Source organism: Panthera pardus, unplaced genomic scaffold, assembly GCF_024362965.1.
Source record: "Panthera pardus isolate Hobbes unplaced genomic scaffold, ASM2436296v1 HiC_scaffold_6, whole genome shotgun sequence".
Classification (NCBI taxonomy): domain Eukaryota; kingdom Metazoa; phylum Chordata; class Mammalia; order Carnivora; family Felidae; genus Panthera; species Panthera pardus.
In genome coordinates this window covers 2,184,267-2,210,720 of record NW_026526991.1, presented here as the reverse complement: position 1 = coordinate 2,210,720, position 26,454 = coordinate 2,184,267, and the positions used below count along the sequence as shown (strand labels likewise).

At 42.9% G+C, this 26,454-nt stretch overlaps 1 protein-coding gene and 1 long non-coding RNA gene across 16 annotated transcripts in view; one reads left to right on the top strand and one right to left on the bottom strand.

Moving 5' to 3' along the window:
* Positions 1-26,454, top strand: part of LOC128774916 (uncharacterized) — a 188,742-nt gene that overhangs the window by 1,955 nt on the left and 160,333 nt on the right. The gene's annotated exons all lie outside the window — the stretch shown is intronic.
* TNRC6B (trinucleotide repeat containing adaptor 6B) overlaps positions 604-26,454 on the bottom strand; it is a 256,980-nt gene continuing 231,129 nt past the window's right edge. For all 15 annotated transcript variants that reach the window (XM_053894740.1, XM_053894745.1, XM_053894738.1 and 12 more), the window contains 8 exons: positions 24,789-24,926; positions 22,446-22,622; positions 20,732-20,878; positions 20,386-20,481; positions 17,683-17,907; positions 17,152-17,222; positions 14,390-14,529; positions 604-13,407 (listed from right to left, as the gene is read on the bottom strand). In XM_053894740.1, coding sequence (XP_053750715.1) covers positions 13,020-13,407; positions 14,390-14,529; positions 17,152-17,222; positions 17,683-17,907; positions 20,386-20,481; positions 20,732-20,878; positions 22,446-22,622; positions 24,789-24,926 — 1,382 coding nt within the window. In that variant the 3' untranslated portion in view covers positions 604-13,019. The remainder of the gene's footprint in view (positions 13,408-14,389; positions 14,530-17,151; positions 17,223-17,682; positions 17,908-20,385; positions 20,482-20,731; positions 20,879-22,445; positions 22,623-24,788; positions 24,927-26,454) is intronic.

The window sequence follows — 26,454 nt, the reverse complement described above, 5'->3', positions numbered from 1 at the left end:
TCTGAGAATTAAGTCAGACAACAGTACCTGGGAATTAGAAAGCATTCGTTTCCTCCCATTCCTCCCCTTTGCTATTCTAAGAGGTGCTTCAAGGCCACAGAGCTAACGGGTCTGTGTTTTAGCAGCTAAAATAACCATAAATAAGAAACTGCTGAGATGGGGCAAACCGTCTGAGCCATGTGACAGCACTCGGGGCAGGGTGGGGAGGCCCTGAGCGGCGAGCCGGCTGGGTCTCGGCCCTGGGTGCAGCGTGGCCCCCCGCAGGCACTTCTGTCTGCTCTCCTGGCTCCCACGCCAATGGCAAGTACAGGACTCAACAAGACAACGAAGCTAGGAGGAGAAAGTCAGTTTCATTTCGAGAATGTGGAGCCCGTACCGCGGGCAGGCAGCGAGGAGCACAGACCTCCCTCCCGACTGGCCGACCTGACGCCCCCAACAGCAAAAACATACAGGACAAGGGAGGCAAAACGGAGGATGCCGGGATGCTGCCTTTCGGAGACCTGTATGTGGCGCAGGGAGAGGGACAAGAAGAAACAAAACATAAACATTTGACAAACTAGCAAATTAAACAGGCAGAATGAAACAGGAAACCACAATAGATGCTTAGCAGCCAAACACATTTATTAGTCTTTTTTCTCTTTTTTTTTTTTTCCAGGAACCCAAAAATATTTTGTAGTTATAATGTAAGCAACTGAGTTGCACATAATACAATCATATCTTTCCAAAATAAAATAAAATAAAAAACTAAACAAAACAAAAATAAGCTGTTTAAAAGCCCAAAAAAACCCTTCAGAAAAACTCTTATATATGCATTACATCATCTCTCAGTTTTAATGAAATGACGGCGACTTAATTCCTTAGTACTCAACCTGTCACAATCCAACGAAACACCACCCTTGAGTTTTTTTTGTTTGTTTTTGATTTTTTTTTAAATCCAGCATGAGAAATACAGTACCTGCTATGGCAAAAAATACACATAAAATGCAACTTTTCAGCTTATTTGTACATTAGTAGAGTTTAACATTTTATTGTTTTTTTTTAAGTGAACCAGTGATTTTAAGTACCACTATACTAAAAAAGTAAAATAAAATAGAGAAAAGGGGGGCCCAGCCTGCCATGCAAGTGCACCTCTAAAGTGCCTAGTTTCTGTGTCCATGTAAAACCAGTAATATGAGGAGCAATTTCAACAAACGGGAGTTTGATTAAACCTCTATGTTTAAGAAAAAAAAAAAAAAAAAGACAATGCCATATCCTCCCTTTTCTCCCCTCAAACTTCCTTAAATCCCATCGTCCACTTTCTCTGTTGCCCACCAGAAGAGAGAAAAGAAAGCCACCAAAATAACATTGTAAAAGCGATTTCAAGTATAAGAAAAACAAAACACTTCTAGGTAACTTGCAGAGAGCATCACTATGTGCAGCTATATGTAGTCGTGTTGGTAGGTTTTGTTTCTGCTGAGTGTTTCAGATGAGAGGATTTTTGCTGTACCTTCCCGTTACCTGTTTTGTGTGCAAAGTTGGAAAGCTGCCTTTTAAAACTCCAGCCTCTTTCTGATGCCCTTCTCTGCACCTTCTGTTGAAAGGGGGCAAGGAGAGAAGTGAAGGGAGGAGGAAAGAGGAGGGCGGGGGGGCGCCAGTCATTAAAATGGCACTCCTCCCATCTTCCTTCCCAGGCCTCCCACCTCCGAATCCCCGCACTTCTCTGGTTCACCGTCAGCGACCTAATTAACTCTCACGGCAGAGATTCCCATTCTTATTTCCTGATTTGGTAGGATATATTTTACTATGTAAACATAGCCCCTAGGATTATGGAACCCAAAGCAGCATTTATATCTCCATCTAAATGGAGAAAGATAAAATAGTCCAGAAACCTCTCCTCAGGTTGCTTTTGTTGTCTGTTTTTGGTTACTCACAACAGGGGTGGGGTGGGGTGGGCACAGAATTAAGTTGTAGGCAAATAGTAGAGAGAGTTAGGAGTGGGCACAATTGAGCTGTTGTGTCTGCTTCCCCCGCCCCCCCCCTCCCCCGCCCCGGTCCCAGAAGGGTTTTTTTTTTCTTTTTTTTTTTTTTATAACCTGTTAAAAATGTTCCTGCACCTTAAGTCATACAGAGGTTAAGGCCAAGGGTGCAGAATCTTGTGCACGTGTCTCTGTGAGCACATTCACGGTGCATGCACCATTTTTGATGTCTTCTGTGAGATCACTGGACACACTTTGGTCACTGGTGTGTGCAAAGGGTGGTGGTGGGGAAATGTCCCGGGAAAGAAGTGCAGAGATCAGCAAAGCCCTTTGGGAGCATTGTGGATGGATATAAGGGCAGTAAGGACTTGAGGGGGACCAGAGGAAGGAGACTGATAGAAAAGGGGCCAGCCTCCAAACAACAGAAATAAAATCCAAAGGTGGATAGCGGCCCAAATCAGAAGGTGGGTGGTGAATACGTGTGCATTTATTATCAAGCTTCTTCCCCTCAGAGGAAGTCGTCACTATACAAGATCGGTGAGCTCAAACTAAAAAGGGCTTCTAGACAGATACAGGGTTTATCCTTAAGATGGGGGGAAAAGGAGATGTTTGTGAAGAAGTTATTCAAAATGATCCATTCTGACCCTGCCTCGTGGGTGGCCCAATCTAGGAGAGCAGTAGCTGACAGGTTCCTACAAGCAGCATTTGTTAAACGTCCTTTGCCTCTACCTAATGTCAGCTTCAGGCCTCACGGAGACGAACAAGAAGAACATCTGAGGGTGCTCACACCTTTCAGGGAGGCTGTTTGCACGTCTCAGGTGGATTTCCTTTAAGTAAGAAATCAATCCATTTCCAGAGCATCGCAAAGTGACAAGGCTATGAATTCTGTAGCGCCAAACTGAAATGCCAGGGACTAATTCCCTTTGCGAGCTACAGAATGCTACTCTGTTGCTCAAAAAAGTCAGCCTGTGTGTGAAGCAAGAGAGGTCGAGAGCTCAAGGTCTCAGGTAAAAAACATTCTGGAGTGCCTGGAGGGGATGGATCTTCTGGAAGAGAGAAATTCAGACACTCCCCACCCTGGAAGAAGATCTGGAAGAGATGGCTAGATGCCATCAAAATAGATTTTGAAACAGGGTTCAGACACTGGTCGGCTGTCACTGTGTATGAGAGGCAATGGAGAGACCACCACCCTACAGATGCAAGTCCGCTCCCCTGACCTGTTCTTTCTCTTAAGCCTGAAAGAAGATCTGAAACTTCAGATGGCTTAACAAAAAAAAAAAAAAAAAGGAAAATATCATATTTTAGGGCTACTTTCACAGCAAAGGAAAACATTGTAAAAGTTATCCTATTTACACATTCATATTTTAAAAAGGATAACCCACTGGTGTCAGAAACGGAGAGGGGAGTTAAGGGTCTACATTGCAGGGGAAATGTACCTCGAGGTATTGTTTTGTGTTAGACAGTTGAAACGTCAGGATTTTATTTTTTGTTTTGTTTTTTTTTTGTTTTTTTTTTTGTTTTTGTTTTTTTGTCTAAAGGCAATCTAACAGATTGGAACCCTGATAAGATCGTGCCCGTGCAACCCTGCACGGGCACGAGGAGACTGTGATCAAGTCTGTTCCTCGTTACAGTACTGTGAACGTCAACAACAAAAACTTCTGCCTGGAAACACTGAACGTGGGCAGAACAATGTCTGGCTTATGATACTGCGTGTTGCAAAGAATGCCTAGACCAGAGCGGTGCAGGTGCCAGGACTCACCACAGGAATTCTGTCGGGCCGGGAGGCTCTAGGCTTTCCTGTGTGCGGCACCTCACTGCTCACCAGCTCTCTAGCAGAACAAATGGCAAGGAAGCAGAGAGAGGACGTTCGGCTGAGGGGCAGTGGGTGGGGAAGAGAGTCCTTTTTGGCCTGCCAAGCCAACGGGCCCTCTTCCCCACAGAGCAAGACAGTTTCCTTATAAATAAGTTCACTTAAAGATGCTTAAGGAAAAACAAAGACAAATTAAAAGGAGCGAGGAGGAGCCGGAGGAGGAGTTTTGGAAATCGACAGGAAGATGAACTTTAAGGTCAGCACGAACGAGGCATGGTTTCCTGAGCTTGAAAGGGTTCTGAATTCAGGAAAGGATGAGTACTTTTTCCCAGAGAACACGAGGGCCTTCGGGGCCCCCGCTGTGGCCCTGGGCTAACACTGCACGGTTAGGGTGGAGAATCCGGCTGCCAGGAACCGCAGGCCCCCAGGACTGCAGGAGGACTCCGCGTCTCTTTCTACCTCACTGTGCCGACTTGACCGCTGCTGGCTCTCACTCCCCTTCCCCGCCAGGACGTGGGGATACCATGGACACAGAAACCGTAGAACAAGGATGCAAAGCCACTTCCTTCCCCTTTCTGCCCTCCCCCTCCCCCCCCCCTTGCAGAATGCATAGTTACAATTCACGTTACAAAATAAAGAAGCAACGATGACCACATATGGGACCTTTTTTTTTGAAAAAAGAAAAAAAATCCAACAACCTCTTCTTAAATTCAGTATCAAAATTCACATTTGCATAATAATACATTTCAAGGCCATTAGAGAGGAATGAGAGAGAAGCCCAGAAAGCCACATCTCTCCTCCCTTTGTCTCCTGAATGAAGCTGAAGGAATCTTGCGGGAGGGACTGTTTTCCTCTTTGGGGAGTTCTGAGGAATTATGGAAAATGGCCCTTAGCATTCACTTGTGGTTTCTTTAGAAGATCGGGCATGGGGAGAAGAGGTGGAATCGTTTAAAACAAACATAAAAACAAATGAAGAGACACTGCAGATTTCTACGTTTAACTAGAACAGTTCTGAAGAAATAAAATATGATTTCAGATTTTTCTTTTTTCTTTCTCAAACATTTCCATCTTATTCTCTCAAAAGCCTTTTCCTCGTGTGTAATACCCTGTTCTCATAAACAGCAACATTATGGGACTTCCATTTGGGAAAATAATTGCCTTCTCAGGACAGACTCAAGAGGGTGGAAACGCGCTGCCCGCCCCGCACATGGCGGAAGCCAGAAAACGCCTTCTTGACATGCACGAATGTGTCACAGACATCACCATATTTCAGTTCTCCAGTGCTTACAGAAAAACAAAAAACAAAACGGCCACGGCCACACGCGCGCGCACACAGACACGAGGGAAACTAGGTACCGCAGGTAGAGAAATTCAACCTGCGCTCTCCGACCGACCTGGGTCTCTGTCGTTGTGCACCATCACCTCATTCTCCCGCCCGAGCCCCAGGATCGTTTCCACACAACTCTACACTGTGCAATATGGGTGCTAATGAAAACTCCACGGCTGCCCCCGGGGACTGCCAGGAGAACCGCTGACTTCCCTAAAGACTAAGCTGACCGCCTTTCTGTTGTATCCCCACGGAGAGCTTCTTCCTAAAACAGACGGTCCCTGTACTCCCAAAGGCACATTCAGAAATACTACACCGAAGTAATTCCTTGGACAAAACTAAAAGGGGGGGGGGGGGAATGGTGGGGGTGGTGTTTTAAACACATTTATTCTAACATCCCGAAATTTCCGGCAAGAAGGGTCACACTGGATGCATCACTTGGTGAGAAACGATACTACCTTTAAAAGGTATGTAACTTCTTTAAAGGGTTCCAAAGGTTTTTGCTTTGTTTAGTATACAGACGACCCCCCCCCCCTTTCATTTTTGGCGAACACATTTAGGATACACGACCTTCCTGTCCATAAAGCTCTGCGGGACGGCTAGCTCACCTCCAGTGACCTTGCACAACCCAGCCCTCTGAGAACCGTGCACACCTTTCAGGAGCCGAGGGAGAAGGAATGCCAGATTGAGGGTGAGGTCCAGGAAAGCAGGGGTGAAGGGGAAGAAAAGCACTTCGTTTCACATCTCTGCAACGACTATACTGTAAAGTACCTTTACAGTTTTGCTGCTCCCCACTAGCAGTAAAGAGGAATTAAGCTCTTTGAAAACAACAGTCTCAGCGTATTAATCTTGGCTCGAGAGGGGTCAATGGCGATTGGGAATGGACTTCCAAAGTGGTGACTGACAGTGTGAAAAATAAACCGAGGCACAAAGTGCTTTACGGAAACACGATTTCTTTCTTTCTTTCTTTTTTTTTTTTTAAATTTACAACACAACACTTCTTGCCTTTATCTGACCTTTCCTTTCCCCAGGGACAGAACTAGTGTTTGTCACAACGAAGACCCCATGACTGAATCTTGCAGAGACCCTTCAGTCAGGGTGGTACCATGTTTCCTGGTGTGCATAGTTTCTCTTTAAAAACAAATTCAGCTGTATAGCCAAGTGAAAAGAACTATTTAAATTCTGTGAGGCAAACACTGGCAGCTTCGGTCTTCTTTTTTTTTTTTTTAGTGGTGGTGGTGGTAGGATACAAGAGATTGACATTTTAAAAACCACTCAAATGTTAGAATACTTGGTAATTCTTTCAGCTCTAGTCTGAGTGACCACACACATAAGGATAGCAGGAATGCCCAGCCGGTGGGGAGTAGCTCTGTTTCCTGACCGGTGTTCCCTTCACCATCCTGTAAATGTTCATGGCCTCTTTGGCGGTGCAGGCAGCGGGGAGGCATTCTGGGCAGGTTAGGGAGGGTCAACGTTCTATTTTTATTCCATTACTACTGTGTTCATAGACTCCTGAAGTTGAGAACTATTTTAAATCTAAGAATGTGATGCCAGTACCTCCTTTATCAGATTCAAGGTCAAGAAAACAACACCATCATTAACAAGTGGGGACCATCTCTGAAAATACACACACCTTTGGCACTGGCCATAAACCTACAGAGCTTATGACAGGGTATGCACTAACTCTGGAAACACAGAGAACATTCTATGGGTTTTTTTTTTAAAACAGATTGTTGATGTTCTTGACAACATTATGTATATTTGCCTGCTTCTAGACTGTGTGGACACCCTGTAGTTGTAGATAAGAAAGCTAAGAGGGTGCGGTGTGCAGCAGAGGGTGAGGGCACCCTATTTTCTGAAAGAGTGCTGAGGTCTACAGATTGACAACTCCCTGTAGACAGAGAGGCTGGAATATTTTCATCTGCACCATTACATGCAGCCTTAGCTGTACACTCACAGAAAGGAAAACAATTCAAGAATACATTTCTTTTTGCAGCAACACTAAGCAGCATAGTTAATGCACAGACATGAATGAAGTGTGACAAAACTTGGCAAAAACACTGAAGAAAAAGTTTGATTTTGTTTTTTAACCAGCTAAACATGTGTCTCTACGCTTAGTAAAAGACCCTATAGATAGTTAAAAGAAAAAAAACCCAAATCCCAAACAATAACCTACAAAGTGTTATATATTGAATCTGAACTCTGAGGATGGGGGAGAAGGGGACCTTTCTTACATAAAGACTCAATTGTTCCCTAATCTTAGAGACGGCTGTTATAGCCAAGTCTGCTGAAAACATCTTATTTACACTGCAGAGGAAAACAGGCTTGGCTTAAGCGTTTTTCTCAACACAGAGACATCTTCATTTTGTTTAAGAGTCAAGATGGCAAAATATAAAAAAGTAAAATTAAAAAGTACACAGCATCTGAGGTCGATATGGAATCTGGCTGTTAACCCTACAAAAACTGCCCCCCCGACAAGTGGCAAAAATTCGAGTGAATCTTTGCAACAAGTCAGTAGCCCGTGAAATGTTAGTTTCTGCTAGATATATTAATAAAAGTTCTTCCAAATTCTTAAGCAGGGATTTCTTTTCCTCTCTTTTTTCTTCTTCTTATTTATTTTTTTGCATATCTTAGATCCCACGTTCAACCCACAGGAACTTGGAAGAACCGACTGCTCATTTATGCTACATTCATATCAGAAGAGGTGGCAAAGTTCTTAGAACAGGAGCCATCTGATTAGGAAATTAAGCTGCTATAAATAAAACTGATCGAATGGCAATCAATGGATAATTATTTACTGGGGGATACTGATGAAAGAATTTGCTTTGGAACCTTGACATGCCATCACTGCTAAGTTAACTTCTGTGCATGTTGTAAATGCAAAAAATCAAGGGCTAGGTACGGAGGAACCAGAGATGCCACATGGGCCATCCATTTCTTCACAGTGTCTCGGAGATCTGAACTTTGTGGGTTTTTTTTTTTTTTTTGTATTTTTTTTTGTATTTTTTTTTAAACACCTAAAATTAGGTCATGGCACTGGATTTAAATTGCCAGTAGAGGTCTCCAGTCTGATGGAAGACATCTCTTCCCCACGAGTGCTTATTTTTTAATTTTTTTATTTTTTTGGCGACTCATGTGGTAGACAGAAACCAAGTTTGTGATGTTTGAAAGATGGACACCTCCAGCCACTAGTAATCAAGTGTTTAAAAAATAAAGGAAACTAGTAAAAATTGGAAAGCTCAAATTTACATGATCGAAATGTTTACAAAATAAATCTACATAATGAGAGGTGACCAGCAAACCTCTGTACACATGCCAGAATGTGGTGGAAGAGAAGCCGCTCCCACTGAATTTTCTAAGTGTATGGAAGCCAATTAACCTCTCAGCAGACATGGCTCTTGCCAAAGAATATCACAGAAAGAAAAGAGTTTTTCTCTTCCATTATATTCTCACTATATCCTTTTCTTAGGTCACTGCCAACCAATAAAGCAAAGCTTCCATCAAGTTGACAAAAAAAAAAAAAAAAAAAAAAGTGGGGGGGTAGAGTTGGGGGAAAGAGAGGAGACAAGGGAGGACAGGAGCAGAAAAACAGGAACCCCTTTCTACTGGCCCAACACAGACAGACTTTCCAAATCACTGTATGTGGTTGTCACAATGACACACGTGGAGACGTCAGTACCCAGTAATGAGGGCGATAACACAAGGAAGGATCTTGGCATTCCACATTACTGAGACATGAAAGCATATTTAACTTCCTTGATTTCTGTTTATTTTCAATTTAGCCCACTGCCTGTGGGGCCTGTCCAGAACCACTCCGATTTCCTTAATGGGCAAGTGTCTTAATGTCTGCGGAGTGACTGGACCACATGCACATACACACGCGTTCCCCCTGCTTAGGATGTCTGGGTGTATGTACGAAGGCACTAAAGCGGCTTTAGAGAAATTGCAGGCAGCAACCCCACCCACTCCCTTTACCTGTCAAGCTGGAGTTTCTTTCCCACTGGGAAGCTTAGATGTTTAAAAGCAGCTGTGGTCATGCTTGGGAATTCTGACCCCCGGCCCCAGGAGGGAATACAAAAGGAGAATTCAACGTCATGAAAAATCGAAAGGAAATACTCCACATCTCCAGCTGAGGGATGGGGATAATTAAGCAGCAGATCTTCAAAACAGCAATTAAAATGAGCACAACAGTAGCTGGGAGCTAAAAAAGTAAAATCACTTGTTCCTTATTAGATTCTTCTTTTCTCCTCCTCCCATAACAAACGGAGGTAAGACAGACATTCTTTGTTAATAGAACAGTCCATAGATATTTTCCTCTAGTAATGCCTATATTTAAAATTTGTTCCAAAAATTATTAACCTATATTTCCTAGCTCTTTACATAGATTCTCAGCAATCCAACCGTACTATTTTACAGATTAGAGTTTACTTTTTTTTTTTCCCCCTAAGTTGTTGTTTCTTTCTTTCTTTCTTTTGTCCTGGGGTTTGAGGGGCAGGGAGAAGGGTTCCCTTAAAAAAAAAACAAAACAAAAACAATCATTAGGGGAGATGTCAGTTCAATCTTAAATGGAAAGGAACAGAGTGATGACGTTCCCATTTATAAAAACCAAACGCTCCCACTAAATGACACACAATTTCAAACGAATCCATGATAAAGCTCTTAGAAAGCTAATCCTTCTCCCGTGTTTTTAAAGATAACGAATTGACCTGTTGCTGCTAAATTGATCATTTTTAAAAAATATTTCTTTCTATGTGTTTTAAAACGTGTGATCCCCAGTATGACAATAATGTTTGGAGACTTTACATTTTTTTTTTTTTTAAGTAAAAATTGTTTCAACTTTTTGAAGTTTCAGGAACTTGTAAAAGTTTATGAACAGGAAAGAAACAGCCGTCTATCTAGGATAAGATACGGTTAAATAAACCATCTTCAAAAAACTGGCTTCCTACCCTAGAATTCCTGAGAATGCTTGCAAATTTTAAAGCAGGAAAATAAATGTTAAAAACAAAAACAAAAAACACTGTTAAATGCTCCCAGAGTTAGTCTTCATCTAAAATATATATTTATATGTATATATATACGCACTTTTTGGTCTTTTTTTTTTTAAGTTTTTAATTTTTTCCCTTTAAGCTTAAGATGGAAGAACATTTGAGCTTCTCATGTTTATTTTTACATATTTCAAATCCCTCATTATGTCTTGTAAACAAGAGGGGCTCTAGCACCCGGCTTTCACCGTAGTATCGTAAGGAACTCAACTAACCCATAGTGCAGGCCAAGGAACCAGCAGGCAGGAAGGGGGGGGGGGGGCAGGACACGACAGGGAATCACGGCAGTGGACAGGGCTGTCACGGGCTCGTGGGAGCCTCGGGACACGCTCCTGGCCCAGGGCCACTAAGATTTCGCCTTCTGTAGATGGCTGAACACAGCTGCTCTCCACCTGGACGTCACCACACACCACAGGGTTTTGCTCCTCACACAGAGAGCAGGCAGAGGGGACCAGAAGGAGACATTTTTGTACATGGGCAGAGATGGAAGGGGCATGGTGGTGGTGATGAAAACCGGAGAGCAGGAAGAGGGCACAGTCAGTTTTCTACAAGGCATCCAATGGGACTGAACCAACGCTGGAGACTCAAGTTTGACCACCTTTCCACAAAGGGTGCATAAAGACTTCCAAGAGCGAATGCTTACTTGAATTACACATGTCAATCTCTTTTGAGGCTAGGTTTATAATCAACAGGGTAAGCCAGAGGACTACAGAATTCCCACTCTTTGTCTCATAAAACCACTTGATGCAAATAATTCGTTTTTGCCTTTTCCTATACACACCCACCCACCCACCTACACACAGACACAAGCTAAAAGTCAAATACATTAGGCATTGTTGTATCCTTCACTGAAGATGCTAAAGAAAGAAAAACTCCCTTGTCCTCACTAGCAGCAAGTTATGGAGGACAGTAGAGGTCTGCTCCCACCAAGGGTTGGAATGGGCAGGTATTTGCTGGTACAGAATGTCGGCACTTTATGTTAAACAGTATAATGCAGACTGGGATGTCCACACAAGTGCTAGCACATTACCGGCATACATTCCCCTCCCTCCCCACCACCCCCCGCCCCGCCAGCCATCTGCTTTGTATAAAGGGGTACCCCTTCAGGTCTGCTAGAACTCTTCACAAAAAGCAGTTTGATACATGTTGATTCCAACATAAGTACATACATGTTGGTGATAACTGTGGATTAAAAGTTGCCCCCTATTCGGCCCAGAGTACTACTACATTGATGCTTTAAAAAAAAAAAAAAAAAGTCTTTAAATACCAAAATAAAAAAGCAACATTACAAGAAAAAAAAAAAAAATAAAGAGGTCAAAACCAAAAAAAGGTGCAATACTTAAAAGTCTTTGCTAAGTTATACCTGCCTAAGCAAAACCACATACACAGGAAATACACAACACAGAGGAACAAAAGGAAACGCTTGAAGTACACACTGGTTTAAGAACATTCGTTAAGTAAACGTTTCTGTCAGTGATGGCCTGGTGCTGTAGCGCGCCGCGGCCTGGCACAGGTAACGCTCGGCGAGAGAGGAGCAGAGAGGGAGAAGCTGCAGCTGCTCACGAGTTACTTGTTTCGTTTTCACACAATGAAAAAGAGAACCAATTCAGCATTACCTGACTTTCTGATGAATTCCTCATACCTGATTACAACAAGAAAGGGGGAACGTGGTTTTTCTGCTTTTGAGACACCACAGAAGTAAAAACTCTCTCATCGTCTGTTCCCGTTCAAATTAATGAAAAGAAAAGGCCTGCGTGAAACTTAACAGATATCCCGATGTGCCTGGTGGCCACTTACTTTAAAAAACAGAAATAAATAAAACACACGGTTGCTCCAAGAGGTACCTCCTGCTCTCCTACTTTTTTGGGACTTGGCAGTGCTCCGCTCTACTGCTAGGTCGAAAGAAAAGCAAGAGAAAACTCGCTCAGGCTAATTTGCAAATGTAAAGGAGCTCCCTGCTTTAATCATTAAAAAGCACTCTGTTCATCTTAATGCAGCCCAACGGAGTTGCTTTAAGTAAGCAGTGGCTCCCGGTGCTTGTGTGTTCTCATAGTTAAAAAAAATAAAAATAAAAAAAAAAATAAAAAGCAGATGGCCGGCCAGCCAGCCTGCAGACTGTTAGCAACGCAGCGTTCGGAGAGATCGGGTGGGGCAGGGGGAGGAGGACACGGGCACACGCACACACAGAGACAGAGAGAAGGATGCACGCAAATGCACATGAACACACGTGCACACACATACCAGAACGAGCATGCCTGGGCAGTTACATGTGCCAGAACACACTGGTATTTATCAACCAGCCAATCACAAATTTTTTCCTTTTTTTTTTTTTTTTTTAGGTTTTTTGTGTTTTTGTTTTTAAAGTGAGGCTCCGTCAAGTCTTCCCCCCCCCACCCCAACAATTCTTTTGAATTCCCCTCCCTCCCAAACGTGGTAGACCTAAGGACGGAAACACACCCAGTGCAAACAAAGTTAAAAAGCTATTTTTTTTCAGTATATATGTTTCTTAGCAACAACTTCCATATAACATGAAAAAAGTGAAAAACTAGAAACTAATTTTTTTAATTTTTTTGTGTTTAAATTTAAATGGTATGTGTACTTGCTTCACATTGTCTTTCTAGGTTGGCGTTCATGATTCAAGTATTTCAAGAGTGATATGTTCTCTTTTTGGATTCATATTCCAAACGAAAAAACTGAAGTTATAAGGGAGGCAACTATGTGCTCAGACAGTCTGTCAATGACCCACCTTTTTTTTTTCTCTCTCCGTTTTCTTTTTTCCTTTTAAAAATGTATTTATTGCAAGTTGAAAAAAAAAACGAAAAGGTCAAGTTAGTGCTGCTGCTGTTCCAAAAAAGGTCACGAGGTCAGAGTTGAAAGTTTTAAGTTCAGATTGAATCCGACCCTCCTCCCAGAAGGTCACCAGGTAGTAAGGGAGCAGGGCTGCCCATCCTATGGGGATCTTCCACAGTTGGGACTCCCCACAAGCTAGAAGAATAGTTTGGGGGCCCCCACAACGAAGCGCCAGCAAGATCGGCCCCGCTGCTGCCGCCAGCACTGCTGCTCCACTGCCCGAGCCCTGTGGACCCACCGAAAAGATTCAAAGCAGGTCCGACGGGATCTGACTGGGTCTGGCCGGTCTCCAGCGACTGCCAACCTGCGGCGGGTGCACTTGGGGTTGCTGCAGGTGTGGGGGGCTGAGCTTGTGCCAGAAAGCGGCTGACTTCATCATCGGTGGCAAACTCAGCCAGGATGGTAGTGTTTCCCAACACACACCTGGAAGAAAGGGGAGGGAAAGAGCTATGGATTTGAGGGAAATCCTAAAGCACCTGCACGGACTGAGGGTTTCGAGTCCCAGAGTCCTTGATGTTCAAAGTATGCTCCTCTGACCAGCAGCTTCCACATCCCCTGGAAGCTTTCTAAAATGCAGAATCACAGGCCCCACCCCAGGCCTACGGGATCAAAACCTGCATTTTAACCAGACCAGGTGATTGAGAAATACTGTACTAAAGCAGTAAGGGATCACTAAATCTCAAGACCTCCAAAGACTACTAGGGGGTACCACGTATCGCTATCCTTTTGGAATTTGTATGTTGAGAAAAATGTCATCTTTCTTTTCCCAATGGGAAGTAAAAGGTCACAGTGCAAACATCAAGGTGACTCAACCTCACACATCTGGAAGTGCCACTGCTCTGCCTCTGGGCCGGGCTCATCGCCTGAGAGTCACCACTGCTTGCTCGTTCTGTTTGTAGCTTTCTGTCGGGGCCTGGAGCCAGAGAGTCAGCTCTTCCCGGGCTACCAGTTTGACAGCAGCTGGGAGGGGGGACAGTCAAAGTGTGATCCAGTCCCACCTACGTAAGACAAAAACCTCTGCTACCCGCCAAGCCACAGCGTTTCAACAAAGAAGACAAAGTAAGCAACCAGATTCTATTAGAAAAAGTGACGGCACCTACAATGTTTCACATTCTCCTGAACACTGGGGCTTTGTTTTACGGTATTAAAATTTACTCACTGCTTCATGACTTCATAAATTCTTTACTTTTGGAATTCTGATTACGGGCCTACACAGATATGCAGGGCAATCCACACTTGGGGAGGTAGAAAAGATCCGTCCCCTCCGTACCAAGCAATTGCTTATGCCAGGATGCTGTTTTTATGCATGTTCTCGTGGATCTTTGCTTTATGAAGCAGGTGCCAGAATACTCACGTGTGCATCTTCGTGCGTGTTTGTCTCAGTGAGCGTAGGATGGGTACTCACATGTGCAGTGCAGTCTGGGCCTTGGCTGCCTCCTGTTTGGTGCTGTATCGGATCAGGGCAGTGCCCTGGGTTAGGTTCAGATGGAATGTCAGCAGTGGGCCATGCTGCATGCAGATGGTTCTCAACGTTGACCCATCAATCTAAGGAGTAATGATATTCATGAGTTAAAAACTGGAGGTAGGGTGTGAACAGAAGTCAAATGGCCTTTCTTGTATATGAGGAGGAGAAGGGCTTCTGGTTTGTAAATAATGATATCGGCACTAAGTAAGTCTTGGACAAAGGAAGGAAGGACTCAAAGCAGGAAAGAGTGCACTCAATAGAGGTCTTAAAGGCAAATTTTAAGTTAATTCAAAGCACGGGCTGAGATCTAATGTGCCCATACTACAAAAAGAAAGTTTGCAAAAACACAGCTCAAGACAAATCCTATGATTCGACCTGTAGTCTGTTTTTAAGAGGTAAACACATGAATGAGTGTTGACTTGTGAGAGCCTTTAGAAAGCAGAAACAGGATGGCGCCCGAACAGGAACTTAAGACAAGTTCTCGACCTCATTAGTAACGTCGTATTTGAACTATTCTCCACTCCCCTGGTTAATAATCTCACAGAGAGCTAAAGGAGGACACAAGAAAAGCACTGCTAACCTCCTTGACGGTTTAGTGGTTTTTAAATTTTTTTTTAAATTTATTTATTTTGAGAGAGAGAGAGAGAGAGAGAGACAGAGAGTGGGAGAGGGGCAGAGAGGGAGAGAGGGAGAGAGAGAGAATCCCAAGCAGGCCCCATGCTGTTAGCACGGAGTCCAACGTGGGACTCGAACCCACACACCATGAGATCATGACCTGAGCTGAAGTCGGACACTTAACCGACTGAGCCACCCAGGCATCCCCACACCCTGATGAGAATGTTGCTGGCTGACCTAGCTCACAGACAACACCAGTGTCCTTGGACTCCCACGCTGCCCATCTCAGGACGAGCCTTTGTGCCTGCTTCTCTGTGAACCCTGCCACCCTCAGCCTCATGTTGGCCAGACTCTCCAGATGTTCACCGTTTACAGACAGTTTCTCTCACTCTGGACTCGGATGAACAGATGCACTTATTCACTCTGATGAATTTACTTGTATTGAGATCTTAACTAGGTTTAGACAGGCTGCTCAGTCCAACATTAAGTTCATTTCTTTGGAAGGGAAACAGATTACTATCAGAACAGCCTCAGAAACTGTGCTACCGGCGGTGGCAGTGGAAACATTGTGTGGTTTCACTATGGAAACCCTGCAGGATGGAAACCAGCAGCATCACCACAGTTCTTTACAGAAAATGGAAATCAACTCTATGAGCATGTCCGTGTGGGCCACAAGTGACCTTTCAGGACAGATGCCCTCTAAACAGATTTTAGGTGATGAAAAGTACATTTATCCAGGTTCCAAAGATTTGCCCATATAACCGTTTTCTAAGCTACCATCGGGATTAGTCTATTAGGTACTTGAGTTTTAAAATTCATCAGTTCTTTCTTATATGAGCACAGTTAACCCCCAGATTCACATTATGTATATACACACATGAACTTACTATTTTTCATAGGATAAAACAGAAGCGAACAGCAGGCTAGCTTGTCCAAGTTCCTTTCAACACAGCGTAGACTTTACGGCCTCTCTCGTCCTCACCATATACCCACCACACTGTGTGACAACTTTAGAATGTTGTCATGTTCTAATGAGGCATATACAGATTTGAGTATGGTCGTATAAAATTTTTACACTTCAGTTGATTCGTAGCTAATAACCCACCTGGGGCTTTAAGCCGAGTAAGAGCCAACCCAGACTCTTCTTCATGTTAACTGTATTTATGAAACTGCCTTTCTCAACATGTACCCTAAATACAAACCCTGGACTCACTCCCCACAAACAGGTTCCACAAACAGGTTCACTGGGCAGGTAAATTTAGGAGAAGCTGTATTTCTCCACAGAGGATAATACATGTTAGCATATTAAAGAGTCTAATAAGTCTCACAGTGAAGAAACCCGCTTAATTTTGTTTAATCAAGTACATGTTCCAAACATATTAGGCCAGAGACCTATTAATATCCCATGGGAACACTCTAGAAAATGCTAGCTAGCTTACTAAAGTGCGCATGAATCCAGTTATGAATTAAATGCTAGACAATTCCTTCTATGTGTCAAAGGGAGGGAGGCATAATTGACTCCTTTTAACAAGGTGCTGTAAAGGTTGTGCTGTCAAGTCCAAATGAAGGTCACAGGCTCAGTTTCAATGGGTTCACTTAATCTCATTTGCGTGTTCAACATAATACTGCCACAAGTATGTCAGTTATCAAGCAAACAAGGTGACAGACTGGCTTGGGGCAAATGAAACCCATCACTGTAAAAACAACCTAGAGGGCATGTTCTGAAGAGAGCAAATTAGTAATGCCATCTACAAAGAAGAGAATAACAGATGGAAAACTGAAAGCACCCATGTGGCATTTAAGCTATGAAATTGACAGATTTCTTCTACTGCAGAGATGGATGGTTAATTATTTATGAAGCATAAAAATGTTTGATATTGAGCCCCAAGCCTTGTTGGGCCAACAATCCCCGCTCAGGAATAGGCTTCGAGCCTCGGGTGGGGAGGCCCACCCCTGCATGCTGGACCTCTGAGTAGCAAGCAGGAAATTAATGAGCTTTGTTATTATTTGGCAACATTTCACACCTGAGTTTCCCTTGCTTAACACAATCAAATCCTGTCTCGAAAATCACAAGGAAGCATGGTTACCTGTGGAGTGAGATTGTGAAGAACCAGCCAGTAACTGGGACGAACTGAACCACCATCACTCCAAGTAGAGGCTGTAAGTAACCAGAAGAAAAAATTAGGAAGAGCAGTAAAAAAATTCAGAAAGCCATGAGTGAGAAAACGTTTTCACATAGGCCCCGTGTGTCTTCTCTCCTTTTATAAACGGTCTTCTATTTTACACGTCCCTCTAACCGCATTCATCCTGTCACTTAATGGTCAGTTTCTCTTCCCCTAGACCTTGTAACCCTGTGCACTCTCACACCTCATTTGTAAGGCCACATTTCCCTCCTAATGTTCTCACGCTGCTGTGTGTCGTTTTTACTTCATCTGTCCCTTGCGAGTTCTTGGCTACCTCTGCCCTAGACCGAACTGCAACTTTCCACTCCAGAGATACTCTTTCCTCTACCAGACAACCGTGATTTCCTCTCTTGTGAAGACTTCATGTCTTTTTTGGTGTTAACATAAGCCCCTTGTGTTTGAACAATGATGCTCCTTTAGGCGAGTCCTTGTCACCTGAGGCAAGCCGTGAGTCCTGTGTCCCCCAACCCCTGACCGATCGGGGTGCTGTGCTGCTCCAGGGAGATGATGGTTTGGGGTTGGTCAGACCAGGAGGTGGGCGGGGCAGCGGTGTAGTGTTCCTTGAGGAAATATGGTTTTTCCACATCTTGTTGGAGAGATGAGTGGGGTTGTGTCCTATGGGATCTGGGGACCATGTTGATTTGTAATCAGGGAACTTTGCTATAAAGAAGACAAAATTAAGGAAGGAGTAAGGTTAAATAGATCACTTTTGTCAATCTACATAAATTTTGTGTATACATATAAATAGTATTCTAAAAATAGTAAGTACACATCTTGAGACTAGCAATACAAAATAACACTAAATATAAAATTTTCAATGACTATTACTCTGAATCAACAACACATGAACTGAAGATTTAATGATAACTAATTCTCTACTACTTTCTTAGCCAAACAAGCCTGAAAAGGAAGATTCATTCAAGGGAAGTTTTCTTAAAACCATTAGTCTTACGTAAAGATATAGTAGAATGTGAACCTTAGCAAAACTATTCTATAAATACTCACTGGCTGAATGGGAAGTACATTAGAAACTTCTAATTTTCTTGATTGTGATTAAGCTATCAATATTCAAACAGATTTTTTTTAAAATTTTTTATTTTTAAGTAATGTCTACACCAAACATGATGCTTAAACTTACAACCCTGAGATCAAGAGTCACATGTTCTACTGTCTGAGCCAGCCAGGTGTCCCAATATTCAAACAGATTTTGGAAAAAAAAAAAAAAAAAAAAAAAAAAAAAAAAAAAAATCAACAAATATTTGCTAAGGGCTTATTATATTTTAAATCAGTGCTGTGGGTAATATAAAGTTATTCTTAAGAACTTCAAATTCACATGAGAAGATGGAACAGGTGAATAGCAGAATTGGTAGCTGGAGGTATCATCACATATGTTCAATGCACAGAGGAGAAAACACTGTTATGTCATCATCAAAGGCATGGCAAAGACAGGTCTGGAAGGATTTTACGAACAGATGGGCTTGGAGTGCTTGGGTGGCTTAGTTGGTTAAGTGTCCAGCTTTTGATTTCAGCTCAGGTCATGATCTCATGGTTTGTGGGACTGAGCCCTGTAACAGACTCTCTGCTGACAGCACGGATCCTGTTTGGGATTCTCTCTCTCCCTCCTTCTCTTACTCTTTGCCCCTTCCCTGCTTGTGCTCTCAATCTCACTCTAAAAAATAAACATTTAAAAACAAACAAACAAAAAAGTGGATGGGCTCAGAGAGACAGGAGAATATAGATGAATATCCTTTAAACTCTATCTGTACCAAATGTATTTTTCTTCAGTTTTGGCTGAACACCATTTCACAAGGCCAGAGAGGTACAGAAGGCCAGAAAGGTAGGGTGAAGGCTGATGAGGATGCTACCAGGAGTTCTTGCACTAGATTTGGTACGTAGTATTTAAACCTGGGTCTCAGCCTGGGTGACAGCAAGTAGGATGGAGAATGGGTAGGAGATATGGCTGCAGAATACACTCCCTGGGAGACACCCTCACCACTTGGACTCAGGCAGCAAGTGAGAAAAATCAGGAGACTTTGTGACCCACTGATGCTGGAAGCGTCATTAAAACAAACACAAAAACTTAGTTAAGGAGGAAAGACGATGTAGGGGAGGGGCAGAGATGTACATTCAGTTTAGACAAGTCTGGGGTGACTCTTGGGTCATCTCTCAGATGAACGTCCAACTGTAGACAAAAGATTTTTATCTGGTTCAACCGGAGATATGGGCAGTTACTGGAATAAAAGAGTTGAGTGAAAATATCAGTTTTTACATGTAAAGAAAAAAAGCCCCCAAAAGAATAATGTAGGGTAGTGGTTAGAAACACGGATTTTTGAGTTGGCTCCTTTACATATGCACACAGACCTGAGGCAAATTACATCAGCTCTTTGTTGTCGTTGTTGTTTTGAGAGAGTGAGAGAGCATGTGCCAACAGGGTAAGGGGGCGAAGAGAGAATCCCAAGCAGGCTCCACGCTTCAGCACAGAGCCAGACACGGGGCTCAATCCCACAAACTGTGGGATCATGAACTGAGAGGAAACCAAGAGTCGGATGCTTTATTATATCCATTAAGATATAAAAGTCAGATGGTTTTACTATATCCATTAAGTTTTCATTCCCTATCGTCTTAGAAAAAAAAATATATAAGGAACTCAACAAATGTTGGTAGAATTAATTAAGGGCCTCTTTTTTATTTTGCCTTTGGCCATCTGCCTGTAGCCTTTGTCTATAAGTGGAAGGAATTTTTTTTTTTTTTTAAGGAAAGCAAACTAGAACTGGTTGCCTTAGGAACAACTTGGTAAACGTCCCTGGTTCTCCTCATGGGCCATGACTCCTTTGGCAAACTGGTTAAAGAAAAACGCTTGCGGCACAAAGATCTGACCCCTGTCCTCTCAATGCTCACAAGCTCCTTGCAATGATGTCACCATCTGCCTTGTCCTAAAGCTACATGTCTCATCCTGTCTCTGTGTGACCGGAAGCTCCTTGAGAACATGGCCAGTACAAGAGGTGTGCTTCCATTTATGCTGCCCTCGCTATTCAACTTTCATTGTATTCTGTAAGAAATAAATGCCCATTTCTTTTGTAAAAGGGAATCTGATGGAAAAGTGCAAGCCAAAGGGGAACGAACAGGTCATACTTGTACCTGAAGTGCTATGAACGTTGGTAAAGGAGTTGTCAGAGGCACTGTAGGGCCAGGCACCAGGTGAAGGCAGCGAGGTGTTGAGGGAAGAATTAGACCCTTTTGGGGACACAGGAGGAACAAGATGGAGATCTTGAGACAGATGTCAGTATAACCAGTGCAACCTTAGGTATTTTATTTACCCTTCCATGGAAGGTTAAAATATATCTTAAACAAACAAACTGAAAAGCTACATATTTTTATGTTTTTTGGTTAAATTATTAGATTAGCAGGTGCCAGTGAAGCCACAGATTGACAAATATGAAATGCCGGGTTTTGAATGAACACCGAGGATACCTCGCTCATTTACCTGTGGTGTTATCCCGCAGAAGTTGGTGGTCAGTATCTACAATGGGAGATGTGGCTGTACCCCCCAGCACACTTCCTGGGGTGACATAGGGGTCAGATTCAGGGTCAATGTTTTGGATACCTTTCCATGGCACTCCTGGTTGGAATTCTGAAACAAGGAGAACCAATATTAGAGGTAGGAGGATGTTAAAAAAAAATGTTAAAATCAAGTTAGTTTTTGATACAAGAAATAGATCTGTGAAAGAATACTGAATCTATTTTATTGCAAACAGTTATCGTAAAATTAAAAATCACACTCTCAACCCCAACATATACTGTGCTAGCAGCACTTCTGTGTTACCAAGCTTGTCGACCTTCTCGGTTTCTCTGGGGCTGTGAGCCAGAGCTCATTAGTGCCTAGCCTGGTCACTTTTCTTCCTACTTCCAGGGCAGTTCGGCCCGAGAGCAGTGAAACCGGGAGTAAGTAACCTGGTGCTGATGAGAACTGTCCAGGTATCTCGGACACAAACCAGGAGAAAATCTGCGTTGGAAGTAAGTGACTTCTCCCACTTATCTCACCGGAAATTGGCTCAGATGAACAAAAGAAAATACACTATAAATGACCATGACTTCGAGGAACATCCAGGGAGAAAGAGCAGGAATAATTTGGCTTATAGTGAGAAAGCCCAGAATATGTATAAGTGTTTATAATTATTTTTATTAATATTTTTAATGTTTACTTATTTTTGAGAGAGAGAGAGAGAGAGAGAGAGAGAGAGACTGACCAAGCATGAGCAGGGGAGGGGAAAGAAAGAGGGAGACACAGAATCCAAAGCAGGCTCCAGGTTCTGAGCTGTCAGCACAGAGCCTGACGCGGGGCTCGAACCCACAAACTACAAGATCATGACCTGAGCCGAAGTCGGACGCTTAACCGACTGAGCCACCCAGGTGCTCCTATAATTTTTTTTATTGGTTAATTTAAATCATATTTAAAGTTGTTGGATGGGATTAACAAACTTTTGTTTTCCCAATCATGACGGAGAGCAATATAGTAGAATATACAAACAATATGCATTATATGAGCCTTCTTTGGTGGAATGGAACTGCACATATTCCTACCACAAATATTCCAGTACAGAAAGAGGTTTAGATAGACATACACCAATTTTTAATTTTTGATTTACTAAATTAAAATTTTTTCTACAATGAAAACAGATGACTTAAATCAAGATAAAAACAGAAGGGAAAAAGTAACAAAATAGTCTCATTGTATCACTACTGCATATCTGGAACCTATCTGACGACAAATACTTGCTTAATGAATAAACGGGTCAATTAAATGGACATTTCAGAAGAACCCATGTTATGAGGCATCCTGTGCATGGATGAATCCCAAGTCTAGCTCCAGCATCACCTTCTTTGATCCCAGATTCCACTCCTCTGACTTCTTTCAGCTTATCTATATCTGTACAATATTTAGCACAGTTACTTGCGTTACAGGTGACCAGTGTCCACACCTTATCTTCCTGACTGAACTCTATGGAGCAGAGACCCCATCTAATGTGAATTTACTATCTTCCCACAACATAGCACATACCTTCCTTTTATCAGACAATAATTACTGAATGAAAAAATAAAGTAAGTGCCTGAGTAACTGGCAAAAGCAATCTGTTCAGAGCCTGAAATTAAGAATTGAAGACAAACGATACACAGAAAAAACATTTCCTGGACAATACCTGGAGGCCAACTGGCATTGCTGGATTTACTTCCGATTTTATTTGTCGGTGGAGATTTGGCAGGTAACCAGCTATCACCAGCAGGACCCGTATGGCCACCCAGCGTGTCACTCGGGATGATATCAAACTGGTTGTATGGTGACCCTCCTCGAGTCTTACCAGGGGCCACTATAGCGCCTGAGGAGAGAGAGGAAATTGATTCACACCCAGCAAAAACAGTATTCTGACTATGCAGTTAAAAAAAAGTTCTGGAACAAGAGGTTGCCCTGGAGAGCCAGTATATAATCCATAAGTAGGATGGCTAGGAACAGTTCATTTCACCTTTCTGAGCTTCTCGGGTTCTCATTAAAGCACACTTATTCTTCAATTTTCCTTTCAGTTTTAAAAATTCCACGGGCTTAAGAAATTAACGAAACTCTGACCACCTACAAATCATACCATTATCCCGTTTCTATACTGATGACTCAAGAATCAGAAATAGGACAAACACTACACAAGCTGCAGTGCGTAAGAAGCGTTTTCACTACACTTGTCCTGACACCATTCACCCAAGTTCTTTGGAGCTGGTCAGACCTAGGTTAGCTAGAAGAAGCTGTGTAAATGGAGGGAGTTCACTGGAGAGAAAAGCATATGCGCTTGCTTTGAATTCCAAAGCAATGAGATGGAACCCCCGCCCAGGGTCTCTGCCAGCACAAGGTCAGCAGGGGACTCTGCAGCTCGGACACCCACGGCCCCACACACTAAGAACAGCCGATCCTTTGTAACTGCTTTCTTGAGAGCATTTCAGCAGTTCTGTCTGTTCCCTTTTTATGCATCTTATATGCTATGAGGCAGGAAAACAACCTTAAAAGCTTCAAATTCCCTTAACCTAACAAAAAATGAGCTTCACTTTAAATAAAATTCTTGGCCACCCTATTTATTTCTCAAATGAATTCCACATGCTGCACCATGTCACTTGATCTACCCTTAGGATGCTGTTTATAAACAGATAAAATTATTTCCAGGATGATGTATTAACATATTTGTATAAATACTGATTAAAATAATCTGCTTGGTTTGGCCCGGCAGGAGTATTATCAAAACCACCTTCCAAGCTCAGCAAAGAAGTCATTTGCTTTTCTGGAGCCACTGACAGAAATCTGACTCAAGGGCACGTTACAGTGAATAGTAGAAAATGAAGAGCTCGATTACCTTGGGGATTGCTAAGGAAATGGGGAAAACATTATCTATAAGCTCTGAAAAGGCAGGTGGATATTTTAGCTTCAAGATATCCTCTCACATGGCACTTGTATTTATTATCATGCACCTATCATGTCTTTGGGGACAAAGGGACCTGATGAATCATCAGCCTAAGGAAGCAGGGTAAGTCCCCAAAGCTGCAGATGCTGGGTTTGAATTATTCAGTCTAGAGACAGATTTTATAGTTTCAATAAATCATTCTTGATTTCATGGCATGAAATCAAATGATAATGCTTAGAGATAGCAGGGAAGAGCTCCATGGGGCCACTTTACCACCTCTGGGGCAGACACATTAAATAGTGGTTTACAAAGGAACCCTGAAAGTTTTCAGACTGATGGGGCTGAGACCTGCCAGGGAACAGCAGCAAGACAAGCCCAACACCTGTTAATACTTGCCTCTCAAGGCTACAGGTGAGTCCAGGTGAATTACTGTCAAATGAAATAAACACTGAATGAAACAAAGGCCGAAGGAAGGTTCTAAGACCTTTTATTTGTTTTACAGGGAAATGGAGAAGTGCTTCCAGAGAACGATGGAGATGAAAGGACCCACAATTCACAACCAAAGCCCATGATGCCCTTAGCTGCTGCCTTGAGGACGCTGTAATTCACAGAGAACAAGAGAGTTTTGGGGAAAGTTCAAATTTCATGTACTCTTCTACTGGCCATCTTTTGGAGATTAAAGGTTCAAATAATCAACATGATATGTATTTGTTGTGATTTCTTAAACCTCAAAAAAATGGGTTCTGTTCTCTCAGCCAATATATTAGGGTTTTATCCTAATGGGTGCTCAAGTTCACTGCTACTACTCTTAATCAGGTGGGAAATTTTGCATCCCTTAATTACAACTAGCATTTTAAGTTTTCATAATTTGAAATTATGAAATTTTGCATCCCTTAATTACAACTAGCATTTTAAGTTTTCATAATTTGAAATACACGCAGCCCCAATCTTCCTCTCATAGGTGATCACAGGATTTGGGGGGAAAAAAAAAAATCAAGAGACAAAAAGCTAAAGATTTCAGCTTTAAAATAATTTGTAAGGCTATATTACAAGGCTTGCTAAGGGCTGAACACTTCCATCTCATAAAGCTTTGCTCACTCTTACCATTTTTGTGCATATTGGCTTCCTGTGTGGCTACAGAGGGCAGGCCCTCCATCATGGAGGTCCACTGTTTGAAGCGAGACTCTGTTCCAGCCTCCTTCCCGCCAACCATGCCATAGTCCATGCCGCCAGAGCTGAAGCCTAAAACAGAGAATCACATTTTACATCTTTCTATAAATTTCTAGCATCAGTAATCAAAAGATCTGAGGTAGAATCCATGAATAGCTTCCTTTGTCATTTAAAGACTAATTCACAAGAAGCTTCTTCACCGAGAAACAGATTTCGGGGTATCTGGGTGGCTCAGTCGGTTGAGCATCCAACTTGTCTCAGGTCATGATCTCACAGTTTGTAGCTTCAAGCCCCACATCAGGCTTTGCACGGATAGCACGGAACCTGCTTTGGATTCTGCGTCTTCTCATCTCTCTCTGCCCTTCCCCCGCTCTCTCTCTCTCATTAAAAAAAAGAAAAAGATTTTGATTCGAAATGTTTGTCATGGCTCTTGCTTACCAAAACAAAAACAAAAACAATAACTCTTTGTTAAGGTATGAAAATGTAGATGAATGCCATCTAACTGAGGCCATCTCAGTGCACCTGTGTCTTTACTCATTTAGCTAACACTTGCACCGGGCAGATTCGTCAACTCAAACAGCAATCTCCACACAACAAACTAATATGGTATAACGACAGTCACGAGGTGTGGTGAGGCTTTCTGGGGGAGGAAAGGCTTTGCAGGAGGGACATTTGATGTAGGGCCTATGGCAGGTATAGAAGCCAAGGATACTAAGTACAAAGCTTTGATCGAAGACAATCAGGTGACATCAGGGAATGATGAGGAGCTCGGTGTCACTCAGATGCTTGGTAGAGGAGTGAGGCAGGGTGGCAGGAGATGGGAGAGAAACGAGGAGTTGTATTGTGTAGGGTCTTTATGTATTAGGCCAAGGATCTGGGGGCTTTTTTCTCCAAGACATAAAGAAGAAATATTTCTCCAAGAAATAAAGAAGGTTTTTAACAAGTGAGAGGAAGAGATAACTAAGTTTGTATTTTAGAAAAAGAACTGGCTGTGTAAGAATGGTGTACATGGAGGCCAAGGCAGAATGTAAGAGATCAATTTGAAAGAAATCTTTATGCAGTGCTGAAGCCTCCACAGCTCAAACTGGCAGTGACGGAGAGGTTCAGAGTTTACTTTGCCGCGAGCTCCACGAAAGCCTCCGGTGTCAGGCTTCTGGTGGGAGTGTGGGTGGGTAACGTCTTCCTGCTGCACAGGGCTGGACAGCTGAGGTCCAGCATGAGAGGCCTGCTGAAGGGGTCTCACGGGTCCCACCATCCACTGTGGGTCAGAACGTATTTCACATGAAAATAAAATAACACTGAAATAAACGAAACGGAGGAGGGGAAGAACGATGGGTAACCTAGTAAAAATGAGGATGGACCACGGGAGTGTGGAGAGCCACCCTGTGTAAAACGCTCGGGTGACCGCAGGAGTCAAAAGCTCATCTACTCTTAGTCAAGAAGATGTGTCATTCTGGCCAGGCCAGACTCCGTGCTATACCCACTTGACTCTGCAACCACCTGATGGTGCCTCAATGGCTCTGAAGTTCCACTCATCCAAACCCCATGAGGGCCCAGGTCACGTTTTCCCCCCTATGCTTCTCTGAGTTGTCAGAGACAG